General features: G+C 41.0%; 1 protein-coding gene across 2 annotated transcripts in view; it reads right to left on the reverse strand.

Moving 5' to 3' along the window:
- LOC118215073 (microtubule-associated protein 1B-like) overlaps positions 1 to 20,617 on the reverse strand; it is a 44,588-nt gene that overhangs the window by 18,716 nt on the left and 5,255 nt on the right. The window contains exons 2-4 of one of the 2 annotated variants that reach the window (XM_035395491.1): positions 19,507 to 19,608; positions 1,214 to 1,296; positions 463 to 603 (exon numbers count right to left, since the gene is read on the reverse strand). In XM_035395491.1, the coding sequence (XP_035251382.1) occupies positions 463 to 603; positions 1,214 to 1,296; positions 19,507 to 19,608 (326 nt within the window). Of the gene's footprint in view, positions 1 to 462; positions 604 to 1,213; positions 1,297 to 14,215; positions 14,408 to 19,506; positions 19,609 to 20,617 lie in introns of those variants that run through there. The other variant, XM_035395493.1, reaches the window with a different exon arrangement.

Below are 20,617 nucleotides of genomic sequence, written 5' to 3' on the forward strand. Positions count from 1 at the left end.
AGAAAAAGTAGTTTCTTTATATAATTCCTAAATAATTGGATAAAAATGGGACTAAAACTCCAATTTTTATCCAATCATTCCATTAGCTAATTTGTGAATGACACTTGATGGTAGTGAATATGTAACATTGTGCCCCTTATGCTTTCAAAACCCTGATTAAGGCTGTGTGAGGCCACAATGTGTAGGTCCAGCACGTTTTAATTATTCCTTACCATGTTCAAATAAAGGCTTTTAACTTTACCATTAAGAGTGCCTTGGGACTCCCGCTCACTTTCCATCTTTACTTTTTTTTACAATATTGACTATCAAACTAAACCCTTTTTGATACTTAATATACATGTATTTTGAGATCAGTTTCAAAGTTTAAAACATTTTGGAGCTCAGAAGGACATCCTTTTCTGACAGGGTTGTGTCTTTAAGGTTCTACTGTGGCAAACTAATTTCACCAGGCACTTTGCTCACCCCAGGATCACAGAAGATTTCTGAGACGTTTTTGAAGGAGAATGCCCCGCTCTGCAAGAGGAGGTCACTGCCCTGGTCACTGCTTTGACCACTCAGAATCAGTAACTTATGTGCTGCCGAGTCGTAGATCAAGTCCCAGACCTGGGTCAGCAGAAAGGACAACACAACAGCAGAATATCTTACATGCATTATGTAAACATATTTAAACTCCAACACTGCAAGATTAGAGTTTGAAATTTATTGCATTTCATAAAAGTCTAAACCAGTACAATTATGGGGCTTCTGGGTGGCTCATCCTGTTAAAGCACGAGTCTAGTGCATTGATGCGCCCCAAGGTTTGGTGTTAGTGTTGAGTATTGAAAGTGGCCGGCAGACCCATAGAGTGATGCACAATTGGCTCTAGCATCACCCAGGGATGAGGGTTTCAAATAGCTGGGATGACAGTGTCTCACTGTGCATCAACAACTCCCACAAGTCGATTGGGCACCTGCAGGTTAATCTGTTGAGATGCGCACAAAGTGTCTTCCTCTGATTCATGTCTTTGTGAATTGGACTTGCGAATTGTTGTGTGATAAGTGGAGAGCACATGCTTGTCAGCGCTCTCCTGAATTGATAATAGAGCTTGCATTGCAGCATGAACATGACTGGATATTCCACATTGGAAAGAAAACAGGGTGTTCAAAAAACACAATGACATCATTTTACATATTATTCATTATATAAACATGATTTGGACAATTTGTTCTCTCACCTCAGATGTGACGGCGCCCTCTGAGGGGTTGACTAAGACCACAGTCTCCAGGACATCACTGCAGTGGTGCAGAGTTCTCTGTCCTGAGGGAGACACAGAGGGAACCAAACTTCAACTTATATTCAGATCACATCTACTGCTGTGAATTCCATATGTGGTCACAGTCCATAATGAGAGCAGGACACAAAATCCTGCACTTGAGCTCATCCAGAGCTCCCCTGTGGAAAACACTCAGAGCTTTGGGGAGGTTCAGGACGGCCCTACGCCGGGCAGATGTTAAGCAAAGAGACAACATCTACAAGAGTAGAAAAGCTGGAACATGGAAGTAGGTCAAGAAATAGGCTGGCAAGGAATGAGACCATAACCAAGGTTACTGTGTTCCTAAAGCTGTGCCTTATTAAAACAAGGGTGGCAGTGTAGAATAACAGTTAGGGACCTGGCCTTGTCACTCAGCGGTGCAAAGTTGATTCCTAGCTGGGGAAATGCCATTGTACCCTTGAGCAAGGTGCTTAACCTGAATTGCTTTTGCAAAAAACATCTAGCTATATAAAATGATTGTATGAAACAAATGTAATCTGTTTAAGTCACTCCAAGGGAGAACATCTACAAAATGCTAAAATATAATTACATATAACTGCTGTGTTACCTGTATCTGTATGTTTTTTTCATTATTATTCACTTAAAGCAGGACTACATTTGATTCCACCAAACTGCTTTGTTCCATCATTGTTCATGCCTGTTGCTAATTGTTGTTATTGGTGATGCAGATGTTACCCAGCAGATGGATGCAGAATCAATTTATACCACTGTGTAGGGAACCTGTTTCCTTGCCAACACATTTAAAATGACAGGAGAAAGCCAGAATCAGTTTATGAATAGCAAGTATCCATGGCATCACATTATAGTAGCACACAGCTACACCAAAATGCATAACACACCCGGGTGTGCTGTCTGAACTATAATCCCAGTCGTATACATTGTAACAGCAGCTGAATAAACTTTTTGTTAAGTGGTAGTGTATGGGTTACCAACACAATAGGTCAGTGATAAAGGGAATTCATTCACTTGAATGAAGATCTGCTGTGTTCATATGCACATGGTTCATTGTGGCACTGTAGCAGAAAGAATGACCCGAGGCAAGGATTCAAAGGGCAAGCTTCACAAATAAAAATAACACGAAGATAGGAATGGACATGAATTGCAGGTGGTGATAACCCAGCAGACAACTCAGATTTACCACTCTTGACATGACAAGCCAGCTTATCAAGAACAGCCTGTAACTCAGGAAATAAGCAATAAAGGTCAGGTTTCATATTCCACTCATTTTTTTATCATTTAGTCCAAAAGAGGCTTTATAATAATGTTCATTTGAAGTTGACATCAAAAATAACTATCATTTACAAACCTTCATCCAAAGCTCTGTGTTTGAAAAAATACAATTTACAAGAAGAGCCAATGACAGACACTCATCATAGTTAAGCCAGTTATGAGGCTTGAGAGGAGCAGGAAACATTAACTCTCATTGGCTGAAGACACAATAAGTTGCTCTGGATCAGGACATCTACTAAACCAATAAACCAAATACAATAATACTGCATTATTGCATTACACTTAACTTAAAAACAATTATGCAATGCAAAATGTGACCATAACATACTCTTAGCCACAGTGTGGAAGCATAACTACCCAAACACAGGTGTATGCTCTCCCACAGTGAGGATTTGCTATGTTCAGTGGATAGTTTCCATTGGTTGTTACCATGGGGACTGTCAGCTGGCTGTTACCAGCAACTCCTACCAGACACACTGCAGCATTTTTGCGCAGGAGAGGCATCCTTCCTGAAAGGATTTGCACAGAGCAATACAAACAATGTAGCAATATCCAAGTCTCTATCATACTAACATATTAAGCGCATAATGCTAGTGAGTTAGCAGGCTTAACCAGAGAAACCAGAGCAGCTAGCTTTACAGGGGTCAGGCTGTTTTTGTGCTGCAGCCTGTGGGGACTCAGTGACACTGTAGCAGCAAGGAGAAAAAGGGTAGGAGAGGACAGACATGACATTCAAGGTAGAACAGAGCTCCTGGAGTTTAACAGAAGGCAGGGACGTGCTGCTGGTCTGCACTGGTTGTGTAGGTGCTGCAGTCACCAGGTTGCTGAAGGTGCTCTGTGTTTTTGGTGACTGAATTTAATTCCTTCAAGACAATATTATTCTTAACACAAGAACTGTCAGAAGAATGCTGTTAGAGAAACAGCAAAGTGCTAGAAATAAAGTGTTAATTCATCTTAAGTTGATATCATCAGCTGGTTTTCCCCAGAAATCCCAGATGCAGATATCAGTTTTTTTTTCATTTACAAAATTGTACTTGGTACTCTACTGTCATGTCTTTCTGTATAAAAGTCAAAGTTCTTTTAATCAACACTGTCAATCTTTAATAAAATTCCAGGTACCAAGAATAACAACTGACTTAGGTAAAAAGGCCCTCAGCTGGCTCCTTGGTCCTGGACTAACTAGCAAAAAATATCTTGAGAGCTTCAGTATGTGGAAGTGTTACCCGGCATACATCCCAGTATTACTGCTGTGCGGAAATGACTTCATCACACAAAGACATTCAGAAAGTCTTTTTAACTGCGCACTCCTGACCACTATGGCCTGTTTCCATAGCAATACATTTGTATCATGGTGACCGGGCCTCTGTCTCCTAGAAACACAGCCCAGACGCTGCTGAAGAATGACTCATCAAACTGGGCATGATGTCACTCTTGAGCACTTATCCCAGAGAGTCGTTGCACACAGTTGCATCATTCATATCCTTTGAGTTACAGAGAGGAAATCAGGGCCTGATGAGAAACAATGTGATTCATTCGCATTTCTATGGAGCAGAACAGCACTGGCTGCTCCGCTCATTTGGGCCCTCCTCCAATAGCCCTCTCTGTTAAAGGATTTTTTTAAATCTTACTTTTTGCATGGAAAGTTTGGTTGGAACCTATATGCAGAGGCAGTGTGGTTTCACTGAAGAGGAAAAGCACAGCAAAACACAACACACAGTCTATTTTAAAAGCGTTTGCATGTGTATAACCCTGCTGGCCATTAAACAACATGTTCAGAGGTGCATGTCTGTTAAACACACAAGTGCCACAGCTGTATTCGAGACAATCACTGCTGTATTAGAGACAGAATCACTGCTGTATTAGCGATAGAATCGCAGCTGTATTAGAGACAAAATCACAGCTGAATTAGAAGCAGAATCACAGCTGTTTTAGACACAGAATCACAGCCATTTTAGAGACAGAATCACAGCTGTTTTAGAGACAGAATCAGCCATTTTAGAGACAGAATCACAGCTGTTTTAGAGACAGAATCACAGCCGATATAGAGACAGAATCACAGCCATTTTAGAGACAGAATCACAGCCATTTTAGAGACAGAATCACAGCTGTTTCAGAGACAGAATCCGAGCTGATATGGAGACAGAACCAGGCATTTTAGAGACATAATCACAGCTGTTTTAGAGACAGAATCACAGCTGTTTCAGAGACAGAATCAGAGCAGATATAGAGACAGAACCCGCCATTTTAGAGACAGAATCACAGCTGTTTTAGAGCTTGGAGCTTCTCGTGCAGTCGTTTCCTGTTACAGTGCTCCTCAGTGCTGCTTACTCCTACAGTGAGGGGGAGGAGTACTGATCCCAGAAGCTGCAGTTGGCCCACACTGTAAGCGTCTTACTGTCTGAGGGAATGTGGCCTAATCACACAGGATGCACACAGGTTCACCATCTCCCCAATGATCAAGCACACCCTCATTCAGCTCAATCACTAATAAACACTCCTCGACTCAGCTCAATCACTGCCAAATACACCACCACTCCTCATACTCCCTAAGAAACCAAACACACCTACTCACCCCACTGCCACCACTATGAAACACACTCTGGGAGATCCCCTAAACCCCAATACTCACATAACTCACCATTCCCCAGCAGTGCAGAGATTGCACATTCCGATAATATATCTGTTTTGAGAGGGTTATGTAAAAATATTAAACATTTTTTCATTGTTTCATAAATCATACGGGTAGCACAGTTGGCAAATATTGATCTGTAAAGGAAGTATTGTAGTAGGCTAAGCTTTTGTAACACAGTAGTAGGTAGGGAGAAAATGGTGAAGCAGCGCAGTAAATGTCAGGCACGAGTGATTCTGTGATTTGCATTGTTGATCCAACAGTGCTGAGGAAAGAGCAGGGTGTTCTGCCAAGCACCTCCCCCCATCTCTCCTCTTTTCCCCTCTCCTCTCCTCTCACATTCTGCCATCTCGAAGAGGACCACAGTCACATTCTGGACACTGACAATCCTTTTAAGGGAGAAACGAACCAGGAATTTTTTTTGGGGGGGAAGCAAATGGCAGTGTTTCAGTAAATTCCTGTGAGCTAGGACAGTTGAAATTCACTGTGAATTCTTCAAAAGTTTCTCACTACTCTGCCCAGCAAGGTAACTTTCACATTTCTAAAAGTTCATAAACATTAATTTTGATCAGTACTGTGGAAGGCACTGCCATGTAGCTTCCATGCTTCACAATAACGCATTCCCTGTACATTATGAATCAACTGCGATTCAGAAGCAGGGTGACATTTGGGGACATTTCACAAAAGTAGACCTCAACAGAGAAATACAAGGATCATGACCTATTTCAACAAAGTAAAAGAAAAATGAATCACTCTACCTGCCAGCTCCATTATGAAAATGCCAAACATAAACTTTCAGTTCTGTGTCCTTAAATAACTTTTTATCATAACCACTACAGACCTGGCAATTCATAGGGGACATGAGTCCCTGGTCCTAATCTGAAGAACTATATATTCTACTATGCTGAAACCAACAATACAAGAGGCATTCAATAAAAATAAAATAATCTTTTTGAAAACATTTTTGTTATCCAGGATCCAGCAGAACACACAAAGATGTTAAAACATCTTTTTCAGAAGCTAAAACTGAGAAGTCATTGCTCTACTTCTGCACTCCAAATTTAGAACTTTGTTCTTCAGTAGTGTTTATTGAATCATGTGGCTTATTTAATATTTCATCTTTTCTGTTGCTTTTGCTTATCATTAAATGCTTGCCAGTTTAAATACTGAAAATACTTCCTGTCTTCTATATTTTGAATGATTGTGCTGAACTTCAAGGGAAGTTTACGTGTTTTATGTGAATGTTGCCTTAGGTCATGGCTACATCGCCAGTGGAGGTATGGTGGGCAGTGGGCCCCGTTTTGAGTACAGTTATGCTTTTCAGCACAGAGGACAGTGCCACTGAGCCTAATGTTAGCACTGGTATACAAGCCCTAGTGATCGTCCCCACCCAATCCACACCCAAATGACTCCTAACTTTGAACATTATAGCAACAGCAAGGTGCATAAATGGAGACAAACAGGGCTTGACCTCCATATATTAATCAATAAGGATGGTCAGATACCAGAGAAACCTCTATACTGACACACAGACTATGTAACAAGAGCCAACAGGATAACCATTACCTCTGCATTCCCTATATCATTTACAAGGGACACCCTGACAAGGTTCTGTAGACCAACCACACTGCTGCTAAACAGCCTGAGAAGCTTCTAATCTTCTCTTCTGCATATGTTTTGATGAGCTGCATCCAAAAGGCCTGCGGTGAGCTTCAAGTCAAGGCAAGATGATTCTGGATCAGTGTTTTATTTATCAAAATGGTTGTGGGCCGCGGCTTAAGGCTGGGCAAGCTGATCCTGGATCAATGTTTTGGGGCTGACTCCAGCACTGCAGCAGGCCGGCTCTCAGGCGGTGGGCTGCTGAGTCAGGCCTCCGTCAGCAGGTAGCCTCGCAGATCAGCACATTTACGGGACAGATTACCCAGACCAGAGACGGCAGCACTCTCCTCTGCACTGCATATATACAGTACAGTGCTTCTGGGATTCAGCAAAGCGGGTCTATTTGCTGTGTCTAACACTGCAAACAGAAACACTGCACAGTGAGGTCACACTTCTGAGAATATACATCACAGTACTACCGAGATACAGTAAAGTGGGCTGATGTGCCATGTAGTGCTCAATAGGTACGTACTGTGTATAGAACAAAATAAAATTACTGCACTAGTGACATCCAGAACAGAAGGCCATTTCAACTGCAAATGTACAACAGCAAAATATCATCTCGGTATAGTATTATATCTGTGTGATTTTTTGGGAACAATAACAAAGTGTAAGACTTTCCCAATAACAATATTTATGAGAACTGATTAAACCTGACAAATAATTCTCAGAGAATTCTACATAATTTTTCAGATTTGAGGACTCAACATCATAGGTATTTATAGCCTGAAGTGATTTTCTGGGTTTGAAACTGAAGTCAAATCTGTTTTTATAGTGGCCAGTGCATGATTCATCATTCCCCTCCATATAGACACGACCTTCTGTGTGGTTCCCTATACCGCTGCATCTTCATTAGCCACCAGTACAGTCTTCTGTACTGTCATACACGCCTATCCAATCCAATCCACTGCTCTGTTATACCAGCACTGCCATCCCATACAGTCTCCTATACTGCTAAACTTCACTTCCCATCCTCCACTTTCTTCTATACTGCGGCACCTAAACATCCCTCCTGTTCACCGGTTGGCATCTCGCGAGCATTTCAGAAAGCTGGTGTCCTAGTTCCTGCCTGTAATCTATGTCTTGTTATTCGGTTGGCACTGGAACTGGAAGATTCCATTGGTAATCCATTTAAATCCTCAGTGATAATCACAGCCGTGCCACTCAACCACAGACAACCACCTGAGTGCAGTCCGGTAACACCCTACCCCCAGTCAACTACTCAGTCTCCTCAGTATGACCTGTGTCCACTTCAAGTACAACTAATGCCTGGGCAACTTTGATGCAGTAAAAAGTGGGAATGTCAGCCAGTATGTAGAGTCTTATGCTCAGGGCTGTCCCAGCACATCAGTGAGAACACAATGACATAGATCTTCTTAACCTCAGTGTAACCTGGCAGGCTGCAGTGCCCCAGACACCACACCTGATCCAGCAAGCTGCTGAACCTGAATAGGTTCGGAAAATGGCCAGCAATATAAATGGATAATTTGTAAAAACCCACACCAGTGTCCGTCTGTAATGGCCCTGTGCATGCGAGGAATGCGCCTGGAGGAATGTACATTTTTGTTACAACTGGGCGCAGTGTGTACTTTGTGCTGAGATACTGACTATGAGAAAACCCCAAGACTGCCAGAAGAAAACCGGTCTCCTGTCCTGTCCAAATCCTGCCAAGCCAACGGGTTGCGGTTGGCAGCCAGGGGGAGGGGGGACACAGCAAGCCAGAAACAGGCATGCCATCAGCCTCCCCAAGCAGTGGCAGAATTGCATCATGTTGCCCTGGAAACAGCAGGCGCCAGAAATGAGATCATACTCAGCACTGGGTGCCACAGTTAAGAAGCTACTAAGGCAGGGATACTGAAATCTGGCCCTCTATCAGGACTGATTTAAACCTGGGGCACCAAGCGAGTTAAATCTCTGGTCAATCAGTAGGAACAGCTGATCAATTAAGTATCAGGTAAAAAAAGAAAAGCGGCAGTGCTAATAATGCAAGTAATTATGATAAGCTGCAAAGGCAGATAAAGGTTGTCTATAAAGGTAAAACCTAAAGCTGCCAATTGGCATTCTTGGGCACACAGTCTGGTCACATGGCACACTTGCCTCAGCTTTAAAGCCTCACTGAAATGTATCTTCAGACTTGAGATCTTATCACTATTACAGACTCACTTGGAAAAGATATTTTTAAAAAACCTGCTGCTGCCATTATGCTGTTTGCGGAGATGGAAGTGATTCTAGAACTTTCTCTGAACTGACAGTCGGCCACAAAATGCTTTCATTTTCTGTTTTTTTTCATGAGTCACTTTCCCTTGCCCAATAACACACACACACAGTTGCTATGTGAACTGTGTAATGAATGACTTCAAGACTTATTCATTGGTTCAAACAACCCAGGACCAATTAATTGCCCATTAGAAAATAACATCATTAGTGGAATTTGGTTTAACAGCAATAGCAGGTACCACGTACATAACTACAACATGCCTGCTGCAGAAACGTGTCCCGAGAGAAGCACTTTTGCATATGATTCAGCTCTTCCAAGCCTGTGCATCTGTACTCACACCAGGGAACAGCAGGACAGCCATGTATCCATGCTTCAGCAGATGGAGAGACCAACAACGCAACAGGAAACAGGATTTGTGTGACAGCTGGATTTTTGTTTAATTATTCAGCTTTATTTTGTTTACAGTAGTGACACTGGAAAAGTGCTCTAGACCTAGAGCAGCAACTCAAGGCATGGCTAGAGACCATTAGAATACTCCTTTGTCTCCAGACAAAATCCATAAACTCAATGAAACAAAGATTAAGCAATAAGCAACAAGGACTGAGCTGGTGGAAGCCTGCAGCATGTCATAAATATGTATTAGACACCATGACCATGGGGCATTGAACAGGCATTCAGTTAACAGCAGAGTGCATCCAGTAAGCTGTAAGGAAGGACAAACAGTGCTAGAAACTGCTAATATGCTGCATCGGTAGGGGGCCCAAGGCCACACATCACAGTTCCTCTCTACTGAAACATTTATCAAAGGTTTATTCCACAGTGCTTAACCTGCCACAATGCTTAACCCTAAAACCTCATTCTAGCCTGGGGAGTTCTTTTAAATATCTAATTTTTAATGAAAATTGACAAACAAAACAACTGAAATAACAATTCAATAAAAGAAATACAAATAAATGTGTTTGAAGTTATTTATTTTGAAAAATGTATCTCAAAATATATAAGACTATAGTGCTACATCCTACAAGTGACAGACTAACACAAAAACAGATTAACCCTCGCCTTGTTTCTGAAGTTCTTTAACATAAAATCTTGCCTCAACCCTAACACCTACTGATTTCCTGACCCTAACCTTAGCCCCAGCCCTAATTTTAGCCCTAAAATCTAATTCTAGTCCAAGGAGTTCTCTTAAATTTTTGTCTTTTTTTCAATTACAATTGATCTAAGACAACAGAAATGTCATCAGTTCAATAAAAGAAATAGTAATGTGTTTGAAGTCATTTATTTTGTAAAAAGTATTTCAATTAAAACATATCCAAATATTTAAGCCAATGGTGTTACATTCCTACCAGTGAAAAACTTAATCATCTAAAATCAAAGACTAACCCTTGTCCTAACCCTTTCCCAAGCTTGAAAACAAAACCATAATCTTGCCTCATCCCTGACACTTAACATTTTCGTAACACTAACACCAGCCTAAACCTCATTTGTACTCTATCACCTAAAATGGAAAAATTAAATTTCATTAAGTATGTCTGTTAAATGAAAAATGAAGAAAATGAAGCATACATTCAACCATTTATACATGGTTTTGTTATTTTCTTGGAATAAAATGAAATAGCGTTTTTTGCATTTAATGCTGTAATGAGTAATCATTTAAAAGCACTTGAATCTCATCTTGAATCTAGGCTACCATCTTTAGGCTATTCAAAAGACAGGCTTATAAATGTGAAAGTAGTTCACAAAAAATGTCACAATGATGTAAGAATGATATGATAGCCTATAAAGCATCAATAGCTTACAACATCTCTTGCAGCACACAATTATTTTTTGTCGGCCAAAGCAAGTTACACACGTAGCTGTAGCTCACAAGATAAGATTGTGCATAGTGCTGAAGACTCACACATTTTCTCCTGTGAGCATCAGGCATTGCTGTTCGTAACTGTCACCCTGCCTGTTTTTTAATTGTTTTAGTTTTGAACTGCTGTCAAGTGTAAGAGATAGACTATTTAATTTAGTGATTTTATTTTCCACAATGTCTCGTATTTCAATAATTGTCGTCCTTTGTACATTGAGTTCAGTGCACACGAGAGACACAAAATTATTATCTTATAATCTTAGGCCATGACTTCTAAGATGTTGCCTAGTGTTGTCTGTTTTATGTCTTTATTTCCCTGAATAGCTAAATAAAACATCTATCAAACCATGTCTGCAGCCAATTAGTCTACTAAAGTCAAATGGGCTTCAAGCACCGAAACATTAACTGATTAATTTATTTTAAAAAGAGTACTCAAGTAATCGAGAAGGAAAAAGCTTGCCATCAAGTAGAGAAAATCATAAAAAGTCCCACCCCTAGGACAGACTCTGCATTTAGGAATTTATTGGATGACTGCATTGAGCCATTTGTGGTTTGTCAGCATTTCTTTACTATTGCTTTCAGAAATTAATTTTCTACATGCATCACGTGATCAGACCAATAACCTTGCAATATTGAAGAAAACCACGGGTGATGCCGTTGCTTGTGAGACGCGGAAAGTGTAGAGTGAGCATGAAGAATAGCAAGGGGGGAAAGAGGGTGACTAAAGGGAATGTAGTGGGAGGCATAAGTAATAAGAGTACTGAGCTATATTTAAATTTATATCTCCTCTCACTCCACTCAGCCCCGCCTACTTAGACCAGGACACTCCCCTAACATCAAACCCCCTCTCATTCTACTTAGGCCTGTCCTCTCTCGCAGCCGCTCCAGGGTGAGGCAGGACAACTGCATTGCTGTGCAGCCCTGCAGAGTGGCGGAAGCTAAAAAAAGCACCCACCCAGATATGCCAAAGCCAGACCTGTGTCTAGACCCCTCCCTCCACCTCACACACCCTTGAGTTTCCCTTCACTATCCACGCCTACACTTCTTATCCACCTCCTGCTCTTTGATCTTCGATACCATTACCATAACCATTAACATCTAATATACTCCTGGTCAAATAATCACATGATCCGCAATATTATATTCTGGCAGGTGGCAGGCTTGTGTAGGTAAATCATCAGACAGTGCATGGATTTGTCCCACATGTACAGACCATCATAAGAAGCAGCGGGTTTCGTCTGTGATGAGAAAATTGCTTGTTGCATTTTTTAGCTTGTGAGTGGGACAGTCCCAGATTAAGGCAGATTTACAGTGAAAAAGGTTTTTACATTCCATTCTTCCTGTCTCAGAGCTCAAGCCCTGGACTCCTGTTTGACACAGCGGGTGTTAGCTGTGGGACTGGCTCCATGTGACATCACGTGCTTCTGTGAAACTGCTGAAATACATCAAACTGCATTGGCATCAGTACAAATTGTTGACAAATTAAATTTCCATTATCTGCTATGATGTTTCAGCTGCAGATTGCATCAGTCAAACACTGAGACTGCTGCAGTATAGCACAGCCATGATATAAAGAACAATAACTTTGCTGGGGCTTCAATAGCAAAACACTAATACCAGGACACCACCCATTAATAATACACATTTTACAGTGACATATATATTCACCTATACTATCGGTTTAAATGCATTTTCTAAGTCGAAAATCCCTGAAAGGAACGGTTATTTCTGTCACAAGGGGAGGGTCCTGCAGATCTAATATGAAAACACCATTACCTAGCCTTCCTGTTCAAATTGGTCACACCCCCTTAATGCAAATCAATGAAGAGAAAACTGCGCAGTATTTTTCTTGTTTGTTTTGTTTCTGCTTTCCTGTTGACTTTTCGCTTGCGTTTTTTTTTTTTTTAAACAAATCAACGTTTGAAGTGGTCCATAATTATTTTTTACGTAGGCTATTTATTCATTTTCATTTATTTATTTTCTAAGAGTACAGGTAATTACAGTCGAGTCGAGTATTTTGCGAAAGATTGTCTCTATCACAATTACTCGCACAAAGCTGTTTTTTGGGGGTTATTACGTCCAGATCTCCGAAAGCGACGCAATCCAGCAGGTAGCATTTCTCCCGTTTATTTGAGCACCACAAAGATAGCACCGACGACTCCGCCACTTATTGAGGCCGGGGAAACTAGGAATCGACCTCAGCTCACCCCGGTAACACACTGACCATCGTATCAACACAAAAAGCATTAATCTTTATGACCTTGTAATTTATTAAACTGACCTAAAATTGGTCAGTGGCAGACGCAAAAACACTTTCAGAGCAAATAGAATGTAACGCACTAAACGCGATGACATTGTCAAAATTAGGTCATTTTTAAACTAACTCCATGTCTAATAGTGTTGCATTAGTATAAAACTGTTACATCTACATAACCCCAAACACTAACAAGTAGGCTATTGTCCAAACCAGATCAAACTGTTAACCTAATGTTTTCCCTGATCTTATATAGCAAATGCTCAATATTCAGTCCGCAATTAATCACGCACATTTAGTAGGCTACAGACTGAACTCCTTGGGTCCGTATAGTGTAGCCTATTCCAGCAGCCATTGGCATTAATACGTTATAACAATTCACCGTCTTTTCCTCGGCGAATTTAGAACGAGGTCTCGTACCTCAAAAATGATTCCTCTTTCAACTTGGAAGTCGCCGAAGACCCGTTTTCACCGAAGGCGGTTCGTTCCGCATAATTATCTCAGTAAAATAACAGAATTTTGAGGCTTTGTGATTTTTCTCTGAAATAAATGCAAAACCACCGCAAACAAAAAACAATGTGGCTAAAATAAATCTACTCCGTTAAACATTTAATCAAAGAGAAGGGAAATCCATCAGTTTATATCCTGTATCTTGACACTTGTCCAGGTAGATGTAAGTAGCTGTCTGATTATTTAATTAGTTAATTCTCTGATCAGGTTCAAGCGGGTGCATTTGTTTATATTATCAGACCACCAGGAACAGCATCTTAAACGCCAAGAAACGACCAGCTGCCCGCATTGCAACAGTCTAGACGGTAATGCACATAGCCTATTCGAAGAAAACGAGCGAAGACAATTCATATCCAAAGCAGCGACAGAGGGGCAGACGCACAGAAACAAGAAAGCATGCAGGCGAGCGATAACCAACAATCTGACTTAACTACCGCAGATAACAGAGCAGCTCCAAAAAATGTATCAGACTGAAAACACGTTATTTCGCCTTTGCGGTGGAAATGCGTCCAATGCAGTGCATTGCACCCGCAGTGTGATGTACATACCGTAACTGATGGGCTGTGTTTGTACACAGCGACAAGTCCGGCAACTTGAGAGCGAGACGAGCAGCCGCTCATGCGAGTGCCGGTAGGATGAAGAGAGGGAGGGGTCATATAGGGGGATGCAGCCGTGTAGCAGACAGATGCGGTAACACTGTCTGCAGCGACCAGCCGGCCCGGCCTCCGGTTGCGGTCCAGGGAGGGGCCAGAGAACTCCTCGTATAATGCACCAGCGCTTAACCCATGCCGTCCCAAAGTGAACCCAATTCACAGTCCATCCAATTGTTTATGCCCTTTTGTCCATCTTTTGATTGCAAATCCAAATGTATGTAATCCAAAATTCAAAAGTACATAGCAAAAAATAAAAAAACCCCACCCTGCTGTTTCCATTTGGAGGCCTTGATGAAGATGAGCAAAAAAGGCTACATAAAATAAACATTGTAGGCAAAAAAAGCTATATTGTACGGTCAAAAATGTGAAAAACAGCCTATTGTATTCTAATTCAACAGCTCAGAGAAATGATTTTTGCTCAACCAGTAATATATTTTTCAAAAGGTTGTGTTTCAAAACGAACAAATAAGTATATAAAAATTATAAATGAGGTAACACACATTAAATTCACTTGTTATCCATTACTATGGGGAAAGGTAAAGAACTCTCAGAAGAAATACAACAAGGGTTGTTGAACTTCACTAGTCAGGAGACAGTTACTAACAAATAAATTAAAAACTAAAGATACCACTTAATACAAGGATGTGAATATTAGTGGCACTTCATTCCTTTTTGGAAATTTTTAACATGAGAAAAGTGTTGTTTTGGTTGATTCCATTCAATTAAATATTTTTCAAATGTTTGAAAATTAAAATATAGCTCGGTACTAGCATAATTTTATATATTATTTTGAATAAATAATAATTCTGGATTTTGAATAATAATTCTGTTTATAAATTCTATGTGGATTCTAAAATCTTGGAATACAAATTACTTTGTATACAAGTTATACAGGTGTCTGAACCTAAAATGTATTAGTACATAACTCAAAGGCCTGTTCCTAGCTTCTACGCCATGAAGTCACACCCACTGGCAACAATCTTCACCCAGATCAATCAAAACCCTGTCATCAAGCCACATTCATTGTCAGCATGCCATATCCACTGTCGTTAAACCACACCCACTGCCATCAAACCACACCTACTGCCATTCCACAAAGATGCTACTGTCCTGCTCAAAGGCTGCACAGACATGAGCTGTCCTATTCTCTACCGCACCAAATTTAGACAAACAAAGAACATGATGTGTTGGGAAATTAGGCTACCCAGATGCTGTGGGCGGATTCATTTTACACCGACATTTTTGTGTAATTTGTATTCATTGTAGCCTGTGTTACAGATACAATGAGAGCGAATTTGGCAGTTATTAACTGCCTGTAGGCTTTGGTTCCCCAATTACTAATGCAGACCAGATAAGAGTTTTCAATATTAATTCCCCAACACCACATACTGCAGCACTTACCACCCCCATTTTTCCCTTTCAATAGATAGACCAACCTTACTGACCATCCCAAATGTATTGACCCTCAACAGCAAAATAAATGCAGCCAACCTTTGCTAAATATATATTTATATATATAAATATCTGTAACTCATTTATTTGTAAAAGTACTTAAATTTCTGTCCAAAACAGGTTTGATTGGCCCATTATAATTGTCCAAAACTTGGCAATAAAATCACATAACTTGCAGTCATTAAGATGTGTCTCCAAATCTTCCTATGGGGGAGTGGAAGACGTATTGTTCAGCTGTATTTTAAATAAATGCAGGCCATTCACAATGAGCCAGACTGCAGCTACAGCATAGTGTGTTTATCAGTGTGTGTGCGTGTGTGGGGCGTAAGGGGGGGGGGGGGGGGGGGGGGTTGTGTTCACAGTGCTGATATGCAGCCCGGCAACAGCCCTGGCTGTGTTCAGAGTGTTGCATGCTGGAGGTGCAGTGTCTGAGAGTGAGGACCCACAGCTGCTCATAATGAGGACATGGACTGGATTTCAATCCCAGCGGGGTGTGGAGAGGTTGATGGGGGAGCTTTAATTGGCCCTCCGGAAAGGCAGAATTAGGATAGGCTGGGTGTTTATGTGGGTTTAGAATGGGGTACAAGTTATTTATGTACTTTTATTATTATTTAATTGGGACATTTTTCACAACTATTGAGTTGCGGTGACTCTGAGAGAGAAATGGCGGTCTGAATTTCTCTCAATCTACATGACATAGGGATCACAGTTTTGCTACATTTGGGGGAGGGGTGGTGGGGTAACAGATTAGATGGGATAAGTGGAGTAATAGGAATGAGCGGGGGGGGGGGGGGGGGGGTTGGGGGGGGGTTAAAATTGGGATATGCTCAGAAGGCAGAGATCTACTCCAGCTCCTTTCTCAGGTGTAGTCTGCTGCACAGGAGAGGAAACCGTCCCAGGACTGAGGTGAAGAGAAATCTACACGAAAACGACAGCAGGAAAAAACCCTCACAGAGCAACTTTCCTTTAAAAAAATGATAGATAATACCAGTTTCCTTGTCTGTGGAACAATAAGACCTCCCACAAAGTGTAGCCCCCCTACAGATTTCTGTTCTGCCCCTCCTACTTCCTGTACATCCATACACAAGCGTACACAGTCCTTCACCTGTGACTTCTGTTTTTCATCTAAGGCAGCTGAAGTGAGACTTCACTCACTTTGCTCTATAATTGCAAGTCACCATGGCGACATTGCTGAGGGCAACACTGCAGCTAAAACAGGTTCAGTAAAATTGGCTGAATTTTCATCTTGATTGATTCAACATTTTCTCTGCAGAGAAATCACTAAAGAAGCCACCTTTCACAGTCTTTCAAAATGTGTGGGGCTTTAACCTCCAGCTTACCTTCGTGTTTAACATATACATTAGACACTCATCTGCAGTTTGAGGGGGTATCAGGGCGAAGCTCATTGGGGGATGACTGGTATGACTGCAGCTCTGTTTTCAAGGCCCTCTGCTTGCCGATAACAAACGTTTCCCCTCCCATTCACAGGCCTCTCGAGGGCAATGTGCTTAACCTCATCATATCTCCACCCTCATTAACGCTTACCATGTCTCACGCACAGCAGGACTGGCCCCCACCAGTGCTAGGCCTTCCCTCAGTGATAGCAGGGAAGAAAAACCTCATTAAAATGCTGTCTTTAAGAAGGTCAGAACAGCTCCCTCTCTGGCCTGCATATGGAAGGGTTACTGATTGGAGGTGGGATTGCGGTATTACGCATCAGAGACAGGAAGTGACACAAACGCGAGGGAGAGAGGGTGGAGGGGAGGAGAACTTGAAGATGACTCAATGGAAAATCACAAGCTGAAAGGGGCCAATGTGGGGGGGGGGGGTTATTTTTGGGAACAATGCTGTACAGATGCTGTATGGGTTTACTGATCTTTAAATAATTTGGATGGTTCCTAATATTAACGGAACCCACAATACCTGTAAATCACATGCTAAGGGATCACATAACATTTATCCAAAAACAGTCTAAATGGAAAGCGGGGGGGGGGGGGGTGGGGGTTCATGTTATTTAAGAGTGATATTCATTGACAGAAATGAGCTGAGTACATATCTATCAAATGATGAAAAAATGAGGCTGAAAAAATATGCCCACATGTGTACCCCCAGTATACATTTATAACCATTATTTTGCATAGATGAATAGTTCAAGTTACCATATAATTACCATAACATATTTATGTTGTCCTTGTAAAAAAAAGAATGAGATTATTATCCTTATTTTTCCCAGAGACACAGACATCTGAAAATGATCTCAGTAAAAGGATGCCATTTTGAATGACTACTGGTCATTTATTTCTCAACAGCTATTTGGAGCTCTAGCTTCAGTTTTAGTCTTTACAGATAGGTAAGGAATATGTACGTTAAAATTGAAGAGATTTTGAGAAACAGGTCCAACAGCCTATTCCATTTCCCATGGAATGACTGATTTACTAGCTCACTTATTTATATAATTAATACTAGCAAGCTAACAGTCCTACATTTTTTATCTTGTCCCTGATGTCTACATTAAAATTAACCTAAGCTTATATGTACTTTTGATGTCTTTGAATAACAGAATAAAGGTTGTTTTATAATATTAGCATTTTTGTTTTGTCTGCTTGAGCAACAATTATCATTTGAAGCCATCTACTGCAAAAAATAAATAAAAAATAGTGGATTCCAGATTTACATTTTAGGGATTTGGGAAGTGATACATTTTTTCTTTCAAAAAGTTAGTTGACATACCTGCCCCATTGCAGTTACAGCCTTCACCTCAACATTCAGAGTCAGGCTATAGATGGCTATGTTTGTACACATGGAGGATGACTGCTTTCATATGCTGTGCACCTCCATTGTTATGATCAGTATAAGTATAGTATAAACTGTATAAGTATAGTATAAATCAGGCCTTAGTCACAAGTCACTTACGTTTAGTCATCGTGGCTTCATTTATGGTAGGAAAACTATATTTAGCCATAGCCTTTTCAGTAATTGTGCGTACATGCAATTACAGTATGAGACTTTCCTTGCAATCCACTTCCTGATAAATGGGTCATACCATTTTTCAACAGGCGATGGTAGCATCCCTGGCTAGCCACACCAACCTTAGGTGTGCAGCTCCACATATGCAAACTTAACTGCATACTGCAGTACCGAGGTGGACTCTCTAGAGGGTGCCAGTCGACATCTTGTACCATACCCGGAGCAGTCCTAGGCTTTTTCCTCCTTCTAAGATGTAGCTGTAAATTTAAGTCATATATTATTTTCCCCTTCTGTAAAGGGATGAGTCCTATACCACACCCACCCAATTTGAATCCTCCTAAAGGAAAGAGTCTTACACCAGCCAGCCAGCAGGAGTCATTTGAACAATGAACAATACTATATCCCTCCCAGCTGTATCCCTCCCATATCCCTGAGCGATGCTAAGCCAATTATGCACCGCCCCTGTGGGGCCGCTGGCCACAGTCAGCCCAATGTACCATTGATTTTGGATTATTCAGCTCGGCCACATGGGAAAACCTGATCATCTATTCCAGTAAATCCTTTCATTAAAAGAAAGATCTGACATCACAGTGTCTGGGTATCAATAAGACTCACTCAGAACAGCAGACATTTTTGGAGAACAGAATTTTCATATTGCCATGCACAGATTCAAATAATAAATTCTGTAGTCCTGAGTTGTCATTAGGCCTGTGGGTCCTTGTTTTAGTACCAGGCTGGACAGAGTCCCAAACCCCAGTGTGACTGACCTCTAACCTCTTCAGAAAAATGGGCAGAGTGCCGCGTCACGAAGAGCTGCAACTCCCGCGGAAGGTCACAGGAAGTGAGGCTGATGTCCCAGGAGCGAATACCTGTGAGGAACACAGAGTCACAGAGAGAGCACAGTCACAGAGGGAGCAGAGCAGCAAGTGCACAGTTACTGACAGAGCAGAGAGTAACAGAAATAGCAGACTAAGCGAAGGCCAATAGTTACAGAGATTGCAGAGTAACAGTTATACAGAGAGCAGAGTAACAGAGTGCACCTGTCAGTCTACAGCCAGAAATGGACCAGCACCTGAATACATTAACTAATGCAGCTTTTAATGTATTATCATCAGCCAACCAGAAATCTGCTGGAGCAAAACTTGTGTGTTCCAAAGGTGAATTATGTACAAAGTTGTGAAGCATAATTTTCTGTGTATACACAAAAACTGTTTGCCACAAAAGAGAATGTTTGACCAAGTGAGGAAGGTTTCACTAAAAGTCTCAGCTGAGAACACATTTAAGATTGATTTTATATTTTAAAAATTTTGTTTGTTTTTATTCACTTGCATGCATTTCCCCTTATTCTATATACATGGTCTTATTTTTTCACTGTGAAGCATTTTCAGCTTTCTGGTTATTATTAGTGTTGTTGTTGTTACAGTATTATTATTAGAGAGCACTGAGTACAAAGTTAAAATTTTGTATACAAAAACGCTTTGGAATCACATTGTAAGCAATACACAAAATCAAGAGGAAAAGACATCCTTATTAAATCATTCACTTACATAAAATCATTTGTACTGAGAGGGTAAAGTCAACAGCTAAACACCATGGTTGTTTTAGCACTGGATTGTTTTATTTTGCTTGGATGAATATATACAGTACCACCCACAGCTTATGATATAGGATTAATTTAGTTTGAAAATAAGAAGATAGCCTGAGAAACAAATTCCATCTGTGTCCACTCAGCAGTTGGCAGTGTGGTGCTGCTGTGCAGTCTCATTTTAACACAGCCTCTATTGTCCAGATTACAGAGCACAGCCTCCATTAAACAGACTTGAGGGCACAGCCTCCATTTTCCACTCTATACAACAGCCACACTATATCTTAGTTAGA

This window comes from Anguilla anguilla, chromosome 16, assembly GCF_013347855.1.
Source record: "Anguilla anguilla isolate fAngAng1 chromosome 16, fAngAng1.pri, whole genome shotgun sequence".
Lineage (NCBI taxonomy): Eukaryota > Metazoa > Chordata > Actinopteri > Anguilliformes > Anguillidae > Anguilla > Anguilla anguilla.